At 51.9% G+C, this 21,244-nt stretch overlaps 1 protein-coding gene across 1 annotated transcript; it reads left to right on the forward strand.

Annotated features, from left to right (window-relative positions):
* Positions 1–3,408: 3,408 nt before the first annotated feature.
* ERBB3 (erb-b2 receptor tyrosine kinase 3) lies at positions 3,409–20,787 on the forward strand (the record flags this gene model as incomplete). The annotated part of the gene is made up of 28 exons (XM_082665784.1): positions 3,409–3,490; positions 7,282–7,433; positions 7,952–8,138; positions 8,838–8,963; positions 9,593–9,658; positions 9,831–9,949; positions 10,058–10,199; positions 10,576–10,689; positions 10,798–10,918; positions 12,539–12,612; positions 12,752–12,842; positions 13,089–13,294; positions 13,499–13,631; positions 13,839–13,929; positions 14,154–14,308; positions 14,713–14,766; positions 15,111–15,252; positions 15,851–15,970; positions 16,096–16,194; positions 16,384–16,569; positions 16,728–16,883; positions 17,125–17,200; positions 17,383–17,529; positions 17,844–17,941; positions 18,038–18,226; positions 18,387–18,458; positions 18,668–18,962; positions 19,150–20,787. 28 exons carry the CDS (start codon positions 3,409–3,411, stop codon positions 19,671–19,673), a joined length of 4,017 nt encoding a protein of 1,338 aa, XP_082521910.1. The 3' UTR covers positions 19,674–20,787.
* Between the last annotated feature and the right edge of the window lie 457 nt (positions 20,788–21,244).

A 21,244-nucleotide genomic window follows, 5' to 3' on the forward strand; every position in this document is an offset into this window, starting at 1 on the left:
GACACGGGTTCGAGTCCTGACTCGGGAAGATCCCACATGCCATGGAGAAACTAAGTCCGTGTGCCACAACTACTGAACCCACATACCACAACTATTGAAGCCTGTGTGCCTAAAGCCCGTGATCCAGAGAAGCCACTGCAATGAGAAGCCTGCACTCAGCAAGGAAGAGCAGCCCCTGAGAGCCACAACTAGAGAAAGCCCCGCAGGCAGCAACGAAGACCCAACGCAGCCAAAAATAAATAAATAAAAATAACGTCAAGTATTGGCAAGAAGGTTGGGATATAGAAATCCCACTATTAATGGTGTGACATTCCAGAGACTGTGGAGCTCAATATGCAGAAGAAATTATCACAGAAACAAAGCAGACATGTGCGTACAAGGATATTTATTGCAGCATCGCTTGTGGTAGCAGGAAGCTGGAGGCAATCATTGGAGTAGTGAACAAATAAAGGATAGGGATTCCCACAATAGAGTATCTTGCAGCAGTTAGGAGCAAAGGACTAGAAGGCCATGAGGGGCGTGGTCAGAGAAAGTTTGTTTTGTTTTATTTTTTTAAGATGGTAGATATTACAGCATACTTGTATGCTAATAGGAATGATCTAGTAGAGAGAAAAATTGATAATACAGGAGAAAGGGGATAATACAGGAAAAAGACAAGAAGAAATGGACTGACGGGGCTTCCCTGGTGGCTCAGTGGTTAAGAATCCGCCTGCCGGTGCAGGGGACATGGGTTCGAGCTCTGGTCCCAGAAGATCCCACATGCCGCGGAGCAACTAAGTCTGTGCGCCACCACTACTGATCCTGCACTCTAGAGCCCGCGTGCCATAACTACTGAGTCCGTGTGCCACAACTACTGAAGCCCACATGCCTACAGCCCAAGCTCCGGAACAAGAGAAGCCACAGCAATGAGAAGCCCGCGCACTGCAACAAAGTATAGCCCCCGCTCACCACAACTAAAGAAGGCCGGGTGCAGCAACGAAGACCCAATGCAGCCAAAAATAAATAAATAAATTAATTAATTAATTAAAGAAATGGACTGAGGTGTAGAACTGGAGGGTGGGGGTGAGGGTGGGGTGAGGGATGGGAATGGGAGAGTGACAGTTAGCTTAAATAGCAGCAATGACAATTCACTGTAACAAGATGGAAGTCAGAATACATAAGTGAGGATGGAGGTAATTTGGCCAGATTGGTGTGAGATAGATAAGGATGTCTTCTTTTGATTACTTTTCACAATAAAACAAGAACCAAAGGAAAAATAAAGGGATGCTGGGTAACTGCAGAGAGCGTTCGTAAATAAAGCCTCCCTTCCTTCATTTATTGAGTCAGAGCAGCACCCAACAGAGATGGCCCCTTACTTGTCAGCTTTATCCAATGTTTACATCCCTGATGTTTAGCATAATGTATTGAAGAATGGATACCAGCAAGCACACCTGGCTATCTAGTCGGGGAGGAGAGGGTTAGGGTTGGTGATAACAGGAAGAAATACAGCTAGCTTTCAGTAATGAAGACCTCCCTGTCTTTTCTCAGTAAATACAAACGACAACCTTTAAGTAAATATGACTGCTCTACAAACAAAGAAACTAAGGAGGGTTTCCTCCTTCAGAACCAGAGCCTGAAGACTAACTAAGTCAAGGTGGATGAGTGATAAAATGAAAGTCCCCTTAAGTGCTGTTAGCTCAGTTATCACGGCAGTTTGATTCTGAGCAGGGGAAGCTCCAGTCTCGGAGTGACAGACGAAATCCTAGCAAAAAACCGAAGTCCCTTCTTCTGATCACCTGATCATCTCAGCATTGTCACCGGGTGGATGACCTTGGAGTAGTCCTACATTTCCAGTTCTGTAAACTAGAGTGAAGTCCCCTAGGTCACATAATTTTTATGTTAAGTGAAACATTATCTAAGTTGAGGAAGCACTTGAAAACCACGTGGTATATGTATGTATGTGTTAATGTTGCTATTACTATTATGACTGTTATGTAAGTGGTCAGGGCAAGATCAACGCCCAGAGGGCAAAGGTAGCCTCCAGAGAGGTAGCCTCCCCAGAGAATGGGCCCTCTAGGATGAAGATCGATACAAAGCAAGTTTAAAGAATTTTAGCCAGTAATCTTTGCTCGGAGTGAGAGGTGGAATTTTTCTTAATCAAAGTTGAAATGTTCTCGAAGTCTTCAGGCTTGAAACTCCGGGGAAGATAATTAGGGTATCTGGGCAAGATCCGGAATGCAACGCCGTGTGGGGCCTCACTGCCGCCGGTTGGGCACCAGGGGGTGCCCGTCGGATCCACTTGGAGTCTGGCTAGGTTTGGGGCAGCCCCTCGCTGTGCGCCCCACCGCCTCTGGCCAGAATCCTGGAGCTAGTGCTGGAGGTGCCCAGGGTTCATGCCTTTGGGGGACGCAGTCTCTAGTGCCCTCTCCGCGTCCCCCTCCTTCTCCTCTCCAGCGACAGCCCGGGCCCGGAAGGCCTGGGAAAGTGAGCGCCTGTGGTGGGAACGCTGGCCGCCCCGACGGCGCGGGCCGACCCCAGTGTGCAAGGGGAGGCAGCTGTTCTCCCAGGCGGCCTTGGGGGGCAGCAGAGGGGACGGCGACAGGTGCGGGAGCCCCTCCCGGAGTGGAAGTGAAAAGGCGGGCTTCGGGGTCTGTTCCCAGGCTGGAAGCCACCCCCGCCCCCCAACCAAATCCCCGGGAGAGGCCGGGCCGGCGCCGGGTCTGGAGGAGGAAGCGGCCGGAGACACTGCAATTTCACGCGGCCTCTGGGGCTCGGGTTCCTCGGCAGGGTGCATGAGTTATGGGGTTTCGAGGCGGTTCCGGGGAAACTGAGGTGGCCTGAGCGGGCGGCAAAAACACCCTCCCCCTCAAAAACACACTCGGAGAGAAGCATTCACATTCAGACGGAAAATCCCCCAAGTGACCCAACCGGCTAGGGGAGTTGAGTGATTTGGTTAGTGGGCGAGGCCAACTTGCAGGGGGTCGGGCTTTGGAGCGCTCTCCCCACCCCCATTACCTTTCTCCTTTGGAAGCATTTGGGGGCGTTTGGAATCTTGGCCTCCCCTTACTTCAGCTCCCGGAGAAAAATTAGGGCGAGACCCGTCCTGGATCTGCGCGGCCAAGTTGCCGGGCACTGGGGCGTGGGGCGCGCTCGGGGCGGGCCGCAGAGGCTCCAGCAATCGCTACTCCAGCCTCGCGCCCGAGGGGGCGCGGCCGAGATTCACCCCCTCCCCCTGCGCTCCCTTGCAGACTACACCCCTCCCCTGCCATCCCGCCCCAAACTCCGGCTCCGGCTCCGGTTGCAGTTTGCAACCTCCTCTGCCGCCGCTACCAAGTCTCCGGCGGCTCAGGTGGCTCCGCTTAGATGTCCTAGTCCAGGGCCGCCCCCCGGCCGGATTGGGCTGGGCTCCCCTCACTCTCCGCTGGAGTCATGAGAGCGAACGGGGCTCTGCAGGTGCTGGGCTTCCTCCTCAGCCTGGCCCGGGGCTCCGAGGTGGGCAACTCGCAGGCAGGTAAGCGGTGCGGGAGCACCGGCAGGCTCGGAACCTGGGATTCCGAGACAAATTCGCGGGGTGCCGGAGGCCAGGGGCAGGAGCTCGGGCTGTGCGAGGCTGGGGGTGCGGAGCCCCGGCGCGCTGGGGCCCCCTGGGCGGAGACCGTCAGGATCAGGTTCTCGGCGTGGTCCGGGCGGGGACGGGATTCCCGAACCACTACCTTGCCCCGGCCACCTCCTCCCTGCCGTGTCGCGGACCCTCTGATTTGTCTCTCCGGATAGGGCTGATGCCGAAACAGTTCACACTTCTGAGGGGCCCTGCAGGGAGGGGAGCTGGGACCTCCATTCTGTAAACGTGAGGGGATGATTGGAGGTGGAGATCTTGGAAAGAGCGGGGCAGGGAAGGGGGGGTTCTCGGTTTGTTCCCAACCTCCTGCCCCCAGGGGCTCAAAAACCTCCAGTTTTGTTGTTTTGCCGGCAGGGCGGAGCTGTGGAAGGGGGGAGGTTGTTGTTGTCTACTGTTGGAAAACAAGAGAGGCACCTCCTCTTCCGTGAGTGGGCCTGCCCTGTGGAGAGCTGAGATTAACCCAAGGGCCAAGTCCAGGTGACAGCAGGGTGAGAGGCCCCGCAGAGGCTGACTGGCCTCTTTCTCTCAAAATAATAAAGTTAGCTGGTCCCCGACTTGACCAAACTTTTTTGTCAAGACCCAGATCAATTCAACTAATACTTATTGAGCATCTACTATGTACAAAGCACTGAGCCAGGAGCTATAGGGTCAAGGACTTCCAGACGCTATTTCTCTCTGTCTTTTCTCTCGCCAACCTGAGGGCCAACAGGGCACCTGTCCTGTCTTCTGAGCTCCCTGTCCTTGGGGTGGGGCATCCTTCTTAGGCCCAGAGTCACCCCCACCCCCATTCTGTTTATTGTCTGGCTGTCTCTAGCAGTCTAGACAAGAGTCAGATTGCTCCTCTGTTCCTCCTCCCACTCCCATGCCAGCTGAGCCCACCTCTTTGGGGTGTCTCTGGGACCATGGACACCTGAGGGGTGCTGGGGTTGCTGGCACTGGAGGAACCCTGTTGATTTCCTCCCCTCCCCCCAGATCTCGGCTTGGGGTTTGGCACAGTCAGGGCCCCTTCCCCAGGGTGGGAGTGGGAGAAACACCTGTGCTTCCCTCACAGTTGCTGGGCCTAAATTTAGACCCTGGGATCTTGAGATGTGAACACTCCCAGCTGGTGGAGGGCGGGGGTCTGGGGATTGGAGTGGGAGAGACTGAGTAAAGTGACTGTGTATCACTGTCCCATCCAGACCCCTGGAATCTTCAGCTGGGAACCCAGGAGTCCCAGATCCTGGCCACCTTCCCTGAGGGAGACAGGAGGCAGGCATGGTTGGGTCTCTTTACCCTTTATCTGGATCCTGCAGCCTCTGGGCATCCGGCCCTGTCTCAGTCCTTCTATAGCCCCTTTGTCCTGGCTGTGATGGGGGGTGGGGGACTTTGGAGAGGAGGCCTCTGGTTAAGGAGGGGCTGGAGATTCTTGCTGTGACCCACCCCAGTGCTCTTTACCAAAGGGGGGGTCTGTGCCACTGGCCCTCCCTGTGCCCCTAATCCCTGCGTATAGCAGGGACTTTCTAATTCCCCTACCCCCCCTCTCCTCCCCAAGCTGCCTGGTTCCTCCTCAGAGGTGCTGTTCATACTCTCTTCCCACCCAGCCCTTTGCTCCTATTTGTGTAATATGGACTTTACCCTCAGGGTGGCAGGGAACTGGGATCTCCAACACCGTAGCCTCCCAAGCACAGACACAAAGTTTGCACAAACACATATGGGCAGGTGGAATGGATGGGGCCACCTGAAATCCTTCCAAATAAGGAAACCCAAGGACAGAACCAGTGTAGATTTCTGGGCCAATAGGGGAGCTGTGTACGTGTACAAGTGTGTGTGTGTGTGTGTGTGTGTGTGTGTGTGTGTGTACACGCCCACACCCCACTTCCCTGTGCAGAAATCGTGGCTCCCTTATCTGGGGAGAAGGGTTGGCGCCTTGACTTGGAAGAGGGGGTGTCCTGCCAGGAAGGGGGTTGGGGTGGCGCTGTTCCAGAAACGACTAACCTCCTAGTCGTTTCGTTTTCAACCCAAGGACCCTAGAGTTCCCAGGCTCCTCTGGGAGCTCCCAGCCTGTTTACCCCTCTGCTGGGTCTAGCTCACCCCTTTCCCTTCATGGGGTGTGATAGGGAATGGGAGCCCTTCAGAGGTCAGGTGGTCAGACTAGGGGTGCATCAGGGAGGAGGTGTTGGGGCCTCACCAATCTCCCTCCCTCCATTCACTCCTGCCTGCCACTAGGCTGCCACTGCCTCAGGGAAGGGTGGCTGGGACAGGTGGTATCTACCCCCCTCCCCACGGTCTTTCACTGAGCCAGAGGAGAGACAAGTTGTAGGGAGGGCTTCAGGGTCCAACATTTCCCATAGCCCCTATGTCCTCCATACTTACAAAGTAAAGTGAACCCCCAAGACTGACATGCCTCATGTACCTCGAGTCTAGGCTGTCCCTAATGTGAGTGAGAGTGCCATGTTGGAAACATTCTTTTTTTAAATTATTATTAATTAATTTATTTATTTTTGGCTGTGTTGGGTCTTCGTTTTCTGGGCAAGGGCTTTCTCTAGTTGCGGCAAATGGGGGCCACTCTTCATCGCGGTGCGCGGGCCTCTCACTATCGCGGCCTCTCTTGTTGCGGAGCACAGGCTCCGGATGCGCAGGCTCAGCGGCCATGGCTCACGGGCCCAGTTGCTCCACGGCATGTGGGATCTTCCCAGACCGGGGCTCGAACCCGTGTCCCCTGCATTGGCAGGCAGATTCTTAACCACTGCGCCACCAGGGAAGCCCTGGAAGGCTTCTTAATGAATCTCCTCTGACGATGAAATTGGGTAGAAGGCTTAGAATGGAGGCAGTCGGCTGCTGTTTCCATCCGGCTTCTCTGTATTTGCTGAAAAATACTCTAGGGCTGGAAAGTGTGATGCTGAGGGAGCTGGAGTGGGCTGGGACGGGGAGCAGAGTGAGAGGAAAGCCAGAGTTGATGAAGGGGGTGCGAGGTGGGCAGTCAGCTCCCTATCTTCCAGCTTTATAGACAGAGCTCACACTGAGCCCCCCACACTACCACCAGAGGCCCCCTGCCAGTGAGGTCACTCGTCTGAGCCCAAGGCTTGAGGGGAGAGAGGGGGCCAGCGGCTGAGGACAGGGTGTCTGGGGACAGGGTGGGGCAGCCCCCTCCTCCTAAATAGAATCGCCTCATTGTGGGCCGTACCGTGGCCCCAGGCACTGCCCCCGCCCTCTGCCCCCATCCCACCCTCAGTAGACACAATAGGGGCTGTGTGCTGCCCCAAAGAGATATTTATTCCAGGACCTAGAGAGGCAGGATGGGGGTAGAGAAGTGCCCTGGTTGGAGCGGGGGAGGGAAGAGGAGGGTAACCAAGCTGTGGTCCTTTTCTAACTTCTTTCTAGGGAGGGGAAAACAACCCCACATCCTCCTTGATTAACTCCTTAGCATCTAAAGTAGTACCCAGTAGAGGCACAGAGGAGGCCCAGGTGGGAAAAGGCAATCTTTCACCTTCCTGTTCAGGGGGCCAGTGAAGGGATTCTGGGAAAAGAGGAAGTTGAGGCTCTCAGTCTGGCCTTGCCATCTGCCTCTAGGGCGGAGGCTTGGAGGCAGCTGCCTCTGATCGTGCTAAATGTTACTGGAAGAGGGCAACCAAGGGGTGGTCCTGGGGGACAGGGCCGAAAACTTGTGTCCAGGCCTCTGCCATTCTTACCTCCACTTGGAACAGTGTGCCCTGGGACTCTGAATGGGCTGAGTGTGACCGGCGATGCCGAGAACCAGTACCAGACACTGTACAAGCTCTACGAGAGGTGTGAGGTGGTGATGGGGAACCTGGAGATCGTGCTCACAGGACACAATGCTGACCTCTCCTTCCTGCAGGTTAGAGTGCCGACCTCCTTCCTCGACCTCTTCCCCCTTGTCCTCCCTACAGAAGCCTCTTTCCTGTCCTCAGGGCTGGAGTTGAGCATTCCTAAGACTCCATGGTTCCTAAGATCCAAGCCAGTGTGTTTATGGGGCAATGATTGGAATCTGGGGCCTGTGGACTGGTCGCTGTAGCCGGGGATGCACAGGGGCTGGCCCTGAGAAGGGGGCAGGGGCACGTGGGGTTCTGCACCAGGGACCAAGAGGCACCTGAGGAGGTGAGGAAGGGATAAGCAAGGACCCTCCTGGCCTGAGGAGCCCTGAGAAGGAAAGGCTAGGAGCCTAGAATTCCTCGGTTATTTCTACAGCTTGTCTTCACTTGCAGAAGTCGTGTGGCGCCTGCTACTCCCTACTCCAAAACAGGACTTGGAAAAAATTAGAGGAGCTAGAGCTTCCTCAGTGCCTTAGGGAGGGAAAGCGGATTGACACTTCTTGCCCCACTCTCCTTCTCACCCACACGATCTGCTCCATCACAGTGGATCCGAGAAGTGACCGGCTACGTCCTTGTGGCCATGAATGAGTTCTCTACGCTGCCACTGCCCAACCTCCGAGTGGTGCGGGGGACCCAGGTCTACGATGGGAAGTTTGCCATCTTTGTCATGTTGAACTACAACACCAACTCCAGCCATGCTCTGCGCCAGCTCCGCTTTACTCAGCTCACTGGTCAGTTCCTGATGATTCCTTCCAGGCCTGCCCCTCAGCCAACCTGCTGACAGGTGCCTCTTTGAGGATGACCCAAGACTGCTCCCTCTAAGTACCCCCGTTCAACGTGCCCACCACCTTGACCACCACGGTCTAAAGGTCCACTCCTCCTTAAATGATAGAGGGCCCTAACAGGGAGCTGAGGCATCTATCCCCAGGGAGGGTCCTTATGTCCTGGTGGGGCTGGAGTTGGAGCTGAGGCTGTTACACATTCTTCTGACTTCCGAGTACAGTGTCCCTTGATGTCCCTCCTTCCCTGGGAATGGGAATCCTCCCTCCCGCCCTCACAAGTCGCCCCAAGCTGGAGGACTAGAGGGGTTAAATACCACCTGGCCACCTTCTGATTCTGCCTGTCCCAGTCAGTTGAAAAACACACAGGTAGGGCACGCGGGGGTGGGGAGGTGTGGATTTGAGTCAGGGATCTACTCTCCTTCTTTCCCTTCCCCTCCCCAACTCGCTAAACCGGATCTGGACAGGTGTCTGAGGGGGAAGGACTTTCTTTTGGCCTGCTCCTCTTACAAGGCGCGCCTCCTCTGCAGTTTGGATTTAATTGGACATATCCGCCTGCCCATGTCCTCTGCTCAGACTGGTGGGGAGGCAGGGAGAAGGAGGACTTCCCTGACTAGCCCTTGACCCCGGCACTTCTCTTCCCTACCTCAGAGATTCTGTCAGGGGGCGTTTACATTGAGAAGAATGATAAACTTTGTCACATGGACACAGTTGACTGGAGGGACATCGTGCGGGACCGAGAAGCCGAGATAGTGGTGAAGGACAATGGCAGGACCTGTGAGTGGCCATGATCAAGACTGCCCCCTTGCCCCCACCCAACCAGAGTGACTCCTTTCCCCTCATCAGTGTGTCCCTAATGTGAACCCAGCTGCCACTGAACAAACCTTGGGCTCTAAACCAAGGAGCCTGCCAGGAGGGAGCAGGTCAGTCCCCTAGAACCCGAACCGCAGAAGCAGCGCGTGAAGGAAAGGGGCTAAAGAACTCTGTGCTCTGAGTGGGAAGCCAGTCTCTGGACTGCACATCCATTTCTCTTTCCACTCCTACATCGTTGCTTCTTAGAACCTACCTAGCCCTGACCGCAGTCTGCCACTCCCTGTCCACTCACTCACACATATTCCTACTGGGTTCAGTTTGCCAAGAAGAACCAAATTCCTGGGTTGGGACTGGGCTGAGTGAGGCATGTGCCCCGGGCCCTCCCCTCAGCTGCCCTGTGGGTGGTGTGGAGGCGCGGCTCCACCCCTTGCTGACAGGTTCACTTGAGCCCAGCCCAGCTCCGCTGGGGTAAGGAGGGATGCTGCCCTGGCTCTTCGCTTCCCGGGACTGGGTGCCTGTGTGCTGACATCATACCCTGTTGATCTGAGCAAGCCTTTCTGACAGCCGCTTGTGCTACTTTCCCTCCCAACCAGGTCCCCCCTGTCATGAGGTCTGCAAGGGGCGATGCTGGGGTCCTGGACCAGAAGACTGCCAGACACGTGGGTTTACTTCATTTTAAAGACTTCAAACTCATATACACTTTCATATCCTTGCCCACCCCAGCCTGTGTCGACAGGGGGTAGCGATGAGCCTCTAAGGCAAGAGGGTGAGAGATAGCCTCAGAATTCAGTCCTGTGAGCCCTGACAGCTGTGCTTTCTCTCCGTCCGTAGTGACCAAGACCATCTGTGCCCCTCAGTGTAATGGTCACTGCTTTGGGCCGAACCCCAACCAGTGCTGCCACGACGAGTGTGCAGGGGGCTGCTCGGGCCCTCAGGACACAGACTGCTTTGTACGTACTGTTACCACCGCTTGCCTGTTCTGAAATGGGATGTGGGCTTTGAGGAGGAAGTAGGGGTCCATATGTAACATGAGTCTTATGAGCCTTCTGTGTTCCTAGGCCTGCCGGCTCTTCAATGACAGTGGAGCCTGTGTACGCCAGTGTCCACAGCCTCTTGTCTACAACAAGCTAACTTTCCAGCTGGAACCCAATCCCCACACCAAGTATCAGTATGGAGGAGTTTGTGTAGCCAGCTGTCCCCGTAAGTGTCTGAAGGGAAGGAACAATGGTAGTGGAACGAGGATTTTAGATGAAATTTTAGGAGGCAAAATGGATCAAGTTGGGTGGTTAATAGAGGATATAGAGGGCAATTGGTTGTGATCATCTAGTCACCCCTAATGAATGACCCCTATGTCCCGTTCCCGCATCTATCTCCCCATGACTTCCAGCAATTGCTCCTAGCTCTGCTCTTTGGATCCAAAGAGCAAAGGGCCTTTCTAATCCATGAGACAGCACTTAAGGAACCTCGGGTGGTCGATTGGAGCAAATGCAGTGCAGAGCAGGAGGAAGGAGGTTCAGTTAGTTGGTAGTTGGCAGTGTTCCTCCCTCATCTCTAATGGTGCCCTCCTCCCTCCTAGATAACTTTGTGGTGGATCAAACATCCTGTGTCAGGGCTTGTCCTCCTGACAAAATGGAAGTAGATAAAAATGGACTCAAGATATGTGAACCTTGTGGGGGTCTGTGCCCCAAAGGTGAGTAAGAGATGGTAAGGAGTTGGTGAAGAGATACCCTTTCCCCTGAGCCTACTCAGACTCCACCCCCCACACCCCCTCCCCAGTGAGCCTCTTCTGTGTTTACAGCTTGTGAGGGGACGGGCTCTGGGAGCCGCTTCCAGACTGTGGACTCGAGCAACATTGATGGATTTGTGAACTGCACCAAGATCCTGGGCAACCTGGACTTTCTTATCACCGGCCTCAATGGGTTAGAGATTCTGCTTTCATCCCCTGATCCCCCACCCCATCCACCTGCTCACGGTTCATTGCATTGGTTCAAGCCTTCGTATGTGGAGCTGATCAGGAATCTAGATCATAAAATCTTAGAGGCCATAAAGGACCTGACAGTGCTTAACTCCCCAGCCAGGGCTTGAATCCCCTCAGATACCCCTAAGCAATCCAGCCAGCTGAGTGGCAAGGGACAGGGACGTTGTGTCCTCCTTCTTAAAGGTTTCTAAATGTTCTTACTTAAATTGGATAAAAATCTGTCTCATGACTTCCAGCTGTTTCCCCTAGTTCTGCTTCTTGGTTTGGAGCCACAAAGAGCAAAGGGACATTCTAATCCATAGGACAGCATTTACAGTGAGTGAGTGAGTGAGTGAGTGAGTGTGTGTGTGTGTGTGAGTGTGTGTGTGAAACGTTAGGGCCACCTGTCTACTTTGGACAAAATTTTAGATCTAAAGTTGCAAAAAATGGTATAAAGATTTCCCATACACTCTTTATTCAGATCCCCCAAATGTTACCAATGTACCACATGTTTATCATTTCTGTCTCTACACACCACACACACTATATATACATGCTCTTGTTTTTCTGAACCACTTGAAGGTAAATTTCCAGACATGGTGTCCCCTCACCCCACTGAAATACACATTTCAGTGTGTATTCCTTGAAAACAAGAACATTTTCTTACAAAACCATAGTACAATTGTTTAAATCGGGAAATTAGCATTGATACAAAATGTTATCTAATCTACAGACCTTAATCACATTTCGCTAATAGTCTTGCTCACGTCCTGGATCACACATTTACATTTGGTGTCTCTTCAGTCTCCTTTAATCTGTCACAGGTCCTGACCTTGACATTGCTGATAGAGTACAGGTCAGGTGATTGGTAGTGTGTTCCTCAGTTGGGGTTTATCTAATGTTGCCTCACACTTAGCTTCTAGTTATGCATTTTGATAGGAATACTACAGTTGTATTCTCAGTGCAAAGTATCAAGGAGGCACATGATGTTGATTTGTTCCATCATTGGTGATGATACCTCTGGTCACTTGGTTAAGGGGGCGTCTGCCAGCTTTTCTACTGTAAAGTTACTATTTTCCCTTTGCAATTAATAAGTATCTTGTGGGGAGATATTTGCCTGAAGCAGTTTTTATGAGAATTGCCAAATGATGATTTTCTAACTCCATTATTCCTCCTGTATTTATTTGTAGGCATTCTCGTGTGAGGGAGAGCCTTCCCTTCCTGTTTATTTACTTACTTGTTTGTGTGTTTAATCTGTGTGGATACTTGTTTTAGTCAACATTTCAGAGTCTCTTACAATCATCATTCCAGTTGTCCTTGGTCTGTTCATTGTGGGGCCCCTTCATGATGGCTCCTGTGTTCTTTGGGCTTATACCCCTCATTCTTTGAGCATTTCCTTACTTTTTTGCACAGGATGCTGTAGGCTCATGTTATATTTCTCCTGCCTCAGCCATTTCTCCCAAGAGTCCTGTTTCCTTTTAGTGGAGAACGCTGTTTGGAAACTAAGTTCTGAGGCTAGGCGTGCTCACTGCTACTTGGTTATGCCTCTACCTTGTTGACTGGTTTTTACTGTTCTCCTCAGAGACCCCTGGCACAAGATTCCTGCTCTGGACCCTGAGAAGCTCAATGTCTTCCGGACAGTGCGGGAGATCACAGGTGAATGGGAGGAGAGCCTGCCCTTACTGAGTATACCACTTGAGAAAATCATGTGCCAGGCGTCAGGGGAGGGACCGGGCAAACCTGAGGAAGGAAGGGGAGAGGCTCCCCACTCATGTGCCCCTCTCCAACCCCTCAGGTTACCTGAACATCCAGTCCTGGCCTCCCCACATGCACAACTTCAGTGTCTTTTCCAACCTGACGACCATTGGGGGCCGAAGCCTCTACAAGTGAGTAAGGGGTGTGGAGGTCGTCGCATCTCCAGGCAAAGAACCCAGTTTCTCAGGCATCCTTGAGTGAAATACAAGGCATGGTCTCATACAGTGGGAGTTTGATGGGGCAAAGGCTAAAGGAGGGGGGAGTCCCTCTCAGTGGGTTGATTAGCCCAGAGCAAATTTGTTGAATGGAAATGAATCCACTGCGTGCTCAGGTTTTCCTCTGTAGTCTCCCCTCTCATCCAGTCTCCTTGTTCTCAGCCGGGGCTTCTCACTGTTGATCATGAAGAACTTGAATGTAACATCTCTGGGCCTCCGATCCTTGAAAGAAATTAGTGCTGGGCGTATCTACATAAGTGCCAATCGACAGCTCTGCTACCACCATTCTTTGAACTGGACCAGGCTGCTTCGGGGGCCTTCGGAAGAGAGACTGGACATCAAGCATAATCGGCCCCGCAGAGACTGCGGTGAGGGAAAGGGCCCACGGACGGGGCGATGGAATCAGGCAGGAGAGGGGTATAAGGGCTGCTCTGCCCTGCAAGTGGGAGTAGGGATGGGGGACAGAGCCAAGGAGAGGGGGACATTAGGCTGGAAGCAGTAATGAGCAAGAGTTCAGGAACAGGCTTGTTAGGAGACCTCAGACTCCTCCTAACCCACCCCTTCCTTTCCAGTGGCAGAAGGCAAAGTGTGTGACCCACTGTGCTCCTCTGGGGGATGCTGGGGCCCAGGCCCCAGTCAGTGCCTATCTTGCCGAAACTACAGCCGAGGAGGTGTCTGTGTGACCCACTGCAACTTTCTGAATGGGTACAGTGAGGGGGGAGAGTCAAGAAGGGGTTGGGGGATGGACCCAAGGGATGGAGCTGTTCACGTGGCACCTGAAAGCCTTTAGACAACTTTCTGTATATGCCTTGGTGGGAATTAGGTAGGAGGCCCTGTGGTTGGGAGATCAGAGCATAAAGGTCAGGCCTTGGAAGTGACCCACCTCCCTTTACCCCCGGCCCCCCACTGCAGGGAGCCTCGTGAGTTTGCCCATGAAGCTGAATGCTTTTCCTGCCACCCGGAATGCCAACCCATGGAGGGCACTACCACGTGCAATGGCTCGGTACAGTAGCAGCACCAGGATCTCTAAGGGAGAGAGGGCGGGGCAACACTGGAGGGTCTAGGGAATGATATGGCCAAATTTCAAGGCCATAGAGAGGCACAGGGAGGTCAGATAATGCTAGGGTCTGTGAATGGAGGATCCTAAATGGCTGGGCTAGTTCTTGTTGGGAAGTGTGGAATTGATCTTGGAATACCATACTTCCTGACCTTCTCTCTTCCACCCAGGGCTCTGATGCTTGTGCCCAGTGTGCCCATTTTCGAGATGGGCCCCACTGTGTGAGCAGCTGCCCCTTTGGAGTCCTCGGTGCCAAGGGCCCCATCTACAAGTACCCAGATGCTCAGAATGAATGTCGGCCCTGTCATGAGAACTGCACCCAGGGGTCAGTGATGGGATGATAAAAGGGTGTTGGCAGAGGGGTAAGAGTACAGAACTAGAGGGAAAGAAGATGGTGAGGAGAGCAGAAAGAAAGAAGGAACTATGACTTAAGAACCACTCCCAGCTGTGTAGTGAAGGATTGGAGAAAGGGAAACTCAGTAACAGCACAAAATGACGCTACAATTTGGGGAACCTGGAATAACCTCAGCTCAGGGGAGTTTCATTCAAGAGAGGGACTCAGGGAGGATTGGTGAGCCAGAGATGGGAGCCCTGTCTTGGGATATGCTTTGGGCTTCAGGATGGGATGCCATGGTAGGGTCTGAAACAATGTACGTTGAGAGTGTTGGAATTGAGCTTCCTGTGGAAGTTTACCAAGCTCCCATTTAAGGAGGTGACTTTCTTCTCCAGGTGTAAGGGACCAGAGCTACAAGACTGTTTAGGCCAAACACTGGCACTGATCAGGTATGGTGGGCTTGGAGATTTAGGGAGCTGGGAATATTTGGGGAAGGGCCGTTACCTCCTGGGAAGATTAAGTCTCTATTCATTCTGGCCCTCTATATACAGGCTACTATCACTGGACCTGGGGACACAAGAATCCAGGCTTCTGGTCTTCCCTTCCTAAGATTAACTTGCAGTAGTCTTGGGGTGGAGATTGAGGTTAACCCCTTCATATTGCTCAAGGATATATGTAGATGTGAATGTTAACTTCTTGCCCCAGATCTGCGCTATACCTTTAGTACAGGTGTAAATGACATTTGTAAGGGAAGTGTAGACCCAGGATAATTCTGGGCTTCTCTGTCCCACAGCAAAACCCATCTGGCAATGGCTTTAACAGTGGTAGTAGGATTGGCAGTGATTTTCCTGATCCTGGGCAGCACTTTTCTCTATTGGCGTGGGCGCCGGATTCAGAATAAGAGGGCTATGAGGCGCTACTTGGAACGGGGTGAGGTGAGTGCCTAGCTTACCCTTGAAACATACCCTATACCATCACCCTTTAAGATCCTCTTCCTTCCCCAGAGCTTTGATCCCTTTCTTCAAGGAGGTAGTATGGTCCATTAGAAAGGACTCTGGCCAGAGAAATGGGAGACATGAATTCTAGTCCTGATTTTGCCATTAATATGCTGTATGACTTTGAAGAAGTTAGCTTCCTTCTCTGTGCCTCAGTTTATGCATGTATACAGAGGAAATAATAACATTCATCCTTACAAGGTGGCTGTAAGGGTAAAAGGGGATGATGTATGTGAAAGTGCTTTGAAAAACAGAGAATTGTATAAAAGTACTCAAGGTGATAGTATTACCAACTCTCTCCCAACAAAGGGAAAACCTGACCCTCTTGATTTCTGGTCTCATGAACACAAACAACTTCCTCAATCCTCAGGTCTTTTATTCCCCCATATGCCTGCAATGCTTTCCAAGACTAGAGACATTCCTCTTCCTGCTTCCACCCCTTTGGGCTTTGCTGCTCTTGGCATCCACCTCTGGGGAGGGGGTTGGAGAGGGACATGGGAGTGGGCTTTCCTGAGTACCTCCTTTCCATCTGTTCCAGAGCGTAGAGCCTCTGGATCCCAGTGAGAAGGCTAACAAAGTCTCGGCCAGAATCTTCAAGGAAACAGAGCTGAAGAAGCTTAAAGTGCTGGGCTCGGGCGTCTTCGGAACTGTGCACAAAGTGAGTGGCCCACAGGAAGTCTGGGGAGGTGGGAAAAGGATCTAGGGCAAAGGAGGGAAAGATTCAGAGACAGGACTAGCCTGGGGAGAATGACCTTAGGCTGACTCCTGCCCAAAATTTCCCAGGGAGTGTGGATTCCTGAGGGTGAATCGATCAAGATTCCAGTCTGCATTAAAGTCATTGAGGACAAGAGTGGACGGCAAAGTTTTCAAGCTGTGACGGACGTAAGTGAAGGCAGGTGTTCTGTGTGCCACTAGGAGAGGGCTGATATTAGATACGATTATGTAGCAGCACGGTCTCGTGTTAGCAGATACTGTGTTAGCCATGTTGATGTCTTCGAATGTTGGGGGAGCCCTGGTCTGGTTTTATGTGACCCTGTTTGTTCCCAGGATGACCCTTCTTGTGTCTCTTAGCACATGCTGGCCATTGGCAGCCTCGACCATGCCCACATTGTACGGCTGCTGGGACTGTGCCCAGGGTCATCTCTGCAGCTCATCACTCAGTACCTGCCTCTGGGCTCCCTGCTGGATCATGTGAGACAACACCGTGGGGCACTGGGGCCACAGCTGCTGCTCAACTGGGGAGTACAAATTGCCAAGGTGAGAGGAGACTGGAGGAGTTCTAAGATGAAACTGCCTGTGGGCCCACAGGGAGGGGACCAGGAGGTTCAAGTGTTGAGAGGTGCCTTAGGGTTTGAGGTGATCCTGAAGCTCAAGGACCAATTTCCCCAACCTTGAGAATACTTCCTTCCCTATAGGGAATGTACTACCTTGAGGAACATGGTATGGTGCACAGGAACCTGGCTGCCCGAAATGTGCTACTGAAATCACCTAGTCAGGTTCAGGTGGCAGATTTTGGGGTTGCTGACTTGCTGCCCCCTGATGATAAGCAGCTACTGCACAGTGAGACCAAGGTAAGGTGACACAAAGGCTGGGTAAGGAGGCAGGGGTGGAGTGAAGCATGGGGACGGGAAGTACTCTGTGGTCTCTTTGAGAGGCCAGCAGATGCTGCAGGGTTAGTCCAAGGAGAAGAACCTGGAGATGCCAGAAATAAAAGTTTAGAGAGCAGCAAAGAATGACGGAGAACATGGGTTTAGAAATGCTAAGAAAGTGTGTGGAAATCAGCTGGTGACACCTTTGTCTTTAATCCCCCAGACTCCAATTAAGTGGATGGCCCTCGAGAGTATCCACTTTGGGAAATACACACACCAGAGTGACGTCTGGAGCTATGGTCAGTCCATCTGGATGCCCACCATACCATCACTGGTCCAAATTCCAAAGATGCCTTTTGAGACCCTTTCTTAGAATCTCTAAGCCCTTCAGATCCTGGGTCAGATCAAGTTCTGCCTTCTCTTCATCTGCATGCCCATGTCTACTATTTTGCCATCAACTAGTCATGTCTTCCTATACCAGGAGTGACAGTTTGGGAGCTGATGACCTTTGGGGCAGAGCCCTATGCAGGGCTGCGACTGGCTGAAGTACCAGATCTGCTGGAGAAGGGGGAGCGGTTGGCACAGCCCCAGATCTGTACCATTGACGTCTACATGGTCATGGTCAAGTGTGAGTTACCTGCTGATTTCAGCCTTTTTTTTTTTTTACTCCATTATTGCTTCATTGGACTGAAAACCTAAAAAGCATAGATAAACAATGCTCAGTGATGAAAAGTGAATACCCAGGACAGCGGTGCATGCCCCAAACGGTCTCTGCCCAATAAACACTAAGCACTCTCCACATTATTGATGCCAATGGCATCTACGTGGATGCCAGGCTCCCCACACAAAGATGAGGGAACAAAGCGTCAGCCATTTTCTAAGTAGCTTCCCTCCCTACTCCACTCCCCTCTTATCGCTCTCCTTCCTACATCTTACCCCCAGGTTGGATGATTGATGAGAACATTCGCCCAACCTTTAAAGAACTAGCCAATGAGTTCACCAGGATGGCCCGAGACCCACCACGGTACCTGGTCATAAAGGTGAGTGGAGATTAGGAGGTGCCAAGGAGATCTAGAGAAAAGGGAACTTGGCTGGAACCAGGATGTACCTTAACAATCAACCACCTGCCCTCACAGAGAGAGAGTGGGCCTGGAATTCCGCCTGGGGCAGAGCCCCCTGCTCTAACAAACAAGGAACTGGAGGAAGTAGAGCTGGAGCCAGAACTAGACCTAGACCTGGAGTTGGAGGCAGAGGAGGAGAACTTGGCAACCACACTAGGCTCTGCCCTTAGCCTGCCACTTGGAACACTTACTCGGCCACGTGGGGTAAGATTTTCCAGTTTCCCAAGACTTTCTGCACCCTAAGCCCTCTGTACACCTGCGCCCTCACGAATCCCACAGGTGTCCATATTAACTATTCAAAGGCCGCTGTGGTGAGTAGATTTCTCTCTTAATCTAAACTTCTTCCTCACTTGTTTCATCCTAGAGCCAGAGCCTTGTAAGTCCATCATCGGGATATATGCCTATGAACCAGGGGAATCTTGGGGAGGCTGCCCAGGTAAGGTCTGTCTCTTTAAGAGGATGCCAAGAGGCTGGGTGGCAGTGTCTTAGGATTGATAGGGGTAGTGTGGGAGACTTTAAAAACCTCTGAGGTTTAATCAGTGTCCTACAAAACAGAAGGCACTGAACGACCCAAGCTCCTTCTAAACAAATCTCTCTTCTTCCCTCATTTCTGTTTAAATCTCCATGTATTATTTTCCTCCTTAGAAGTCTGCAGTTCGTGGGTGTAGTGAACGCTGCCACCGTCCAGCCTCTCTGCACCCAGTGCCACGGGGACGCCTGGCATCAGAGTCATCGGAGGGCCATGTGACAGGCTCTGAGGCCGAGCTCCAGGAGAAGGTATCCATGTGTAGAAGCCGGAGCCGGAGCCCACGGCCACGAGGAGACAGTGCCTACCATTCCCAGCGCCACAGCCTGCTTACTCCTGTCACCCCACAGTCCCCACCAGGGTTAGAGGAAGAGGATGTCAATGGTTATGTCATGCCAGATGCACACCTCAAAGGTGCCTGACTTTCTGTAGCGCTTTCCTCAAATCTTTCTCTAATCCTCCTTCCACAGGCTCCTCTTGATCCTTCTGTCTTCTCTGATCATATCCCTCCCTATTCATTTTTTCCTAAGACTCCCCCACTCCTCACTGCCTATTACAATGAAGTAATACCACATACCTAGCCTCTCTTCTCAACCCTCAGGTACCTCCTCCCGGGAAGGCACCCTTTCTTCAGTGGGTCTCAGTTCTGTCCTGGGTACTGAAGAAGAAGATGACGACGACGAGTATGAATACATGAACCGGAGGAGAAAGTGCAGTTCATCTCGTCCCCCTAGGCCAAGTTCCCTTGAGGAGCTGGGTTATGAGTACATGGATGTGGGATCAGACCTCAGTGCTTCCCTGGGCAGCACACAGAGTTGCCCACTCAACCCCGTGCCCACCATGCCCAACGCCAGCACAACTCCGGATGAAGATTATGAATATATGAATCGGCGACGTGGTGGAGGAGGTCCTGGGGGGGATTATGCAGCCATGGAGGCCTGCCCAGCAGCTGAGCAAGGGTATGAAGAAATGAGAGCTTTCCAGGGGCCTGTACACCATGGCCCCCAGGTCCATTATGCCCGCCTCAAAACTCTACGTAGTTTAGAAGCCACTGACTCTGCCTTTGATAACCCCGATTACTGGCATAGCCGGCTTTTCCCCAAGGCTAATGCCCAGAGAACATAACCCCTGCTCACTGAGGTACTCAGGGAGCATCTGATGGCAGCTAGTGCCTCTGGAGGGTACCCCTCTTCTCCTTAGTCTGTCTCCCTCACAGATCTCAGCCCCATTTCCCTAGTCCTAGACAATTCCAATCAACCTTTGGAGGCCTTAAACACTCGGACACAAAATTCTTGTGGTATTAGCCAGCTTTGCACTTTTTCTCTTTCCCAAACCCAGGAAAGGAGATGGTTTTCCCTATTTTATGTGCTTTCCCAGTCCCATTCCTCAACTTCCTTGGGGGAACTCCCTGGCGATATGAAGGATTACTCCCCATGTCCCTTTCTCTTAGACTCTGACTTGTTGAGACTAGGCTTTAAAGTGTGCCTTTGTTGCCCATCAGACTTCGAAGGAAGAGGAAAGGGGGAAACCTGGCAGGGGAAAGCAAAATTTTGGCTTGTGACCCTTAACCCCCTAGAAAAAATGAGAAGCTTAAAATCTTGTGAAGAGGTTGGGAGTAGATATTAATGATTACTATTAACTGAGCATTTACTATGTGTCGAGCATCATGCTAAACTTTACCAACATTATCTAACTTAATCCTTGACACCAATTCTGTATGCTAGGTATTATCCCATTTTACAAATAAGGAAACTGAGCCTTAAAGAGATTAAGTAAATCAAATAGCAGGTCCGGATTCAAGATTTTCCAATGCATGTGCTCTTACTGTAAAGTATCAAGGAAAACTGATATATAAGTCAGAGCCCTTGAAGGGGCATTGTCTTCTTGTTTTTGCACTGAATCAAGTCTAACTCCAGCAACTACAGCCTGCTCCTACACCCAGACTTCTTATCTCAGAAGGTGGGAGTAGGGGGTGGTCAGAAGGAAAAATAACTGGGCATCTCTGTGTAAACCATAACCTACATGTGCTGTATATGATCTCCACCCAAGGGACGGATTCACAGTGGTCCCAAGAGCCACTTTTAGGAGCTATTCTCATCCAGTAGTGGGAAGCTTCCAGGTGGCATAGAAAGAGGACCCAGCTTCAGACTTCTGTCCCCATGGATGGGAAACTGGGGGTATCTGTTGTTAGCCCTGAAGTTTTTTTGTTTTGTTTTTATACGTCTGAATAAAAATGCCAACGTTTTGCAGCTTCTTGTCTGTCAAATAAAAACCTTTAGTGTGTGAGGTAGACCGCCCCTTTTCTCTGTCCCTCAGCAGTGGATAGCTACCACTATATGCTTCTTTCTCTGTCTCCTGATAGGCCTACTCGGCCCCATGTAGCTTTCTCCAGCCACTTTTCCTTATTCCCTTAAGACCAGCATAGGGCACAGTCCTTCTCACTTAAGGGTTTTACTAGGAATCTACAGGGCAACCAACTGGGAATAACAAAACAAGCAAAAACAACACGTTTAGGAAGTTAGAAAAAGCCCTAAGAGGTGGAATACTGAAAACGCAAATGTTTTAGAACTCCCATTCTCTTAAATCTCCGTGAACACTTCCCCTAGGTGCCATCAAAGCCTGTTGTTAAACAATAGTGCCATCTTCAGTGGGAGTCCCGTCTCTAGATTGGGAGGCTGTAAACGGATAATCCTTCA

The sequence above is a fragment of the Grampus griseus genome, assembly GCF_964374135.1.
Source record: "Grampus griseus genome assembly, chromosome: 11".
NCBI lineage: Eukaryota > Metazoa > Chordata > Mammalia > Artiodactyla > Delphinidae > Grampus > Grampus griseus.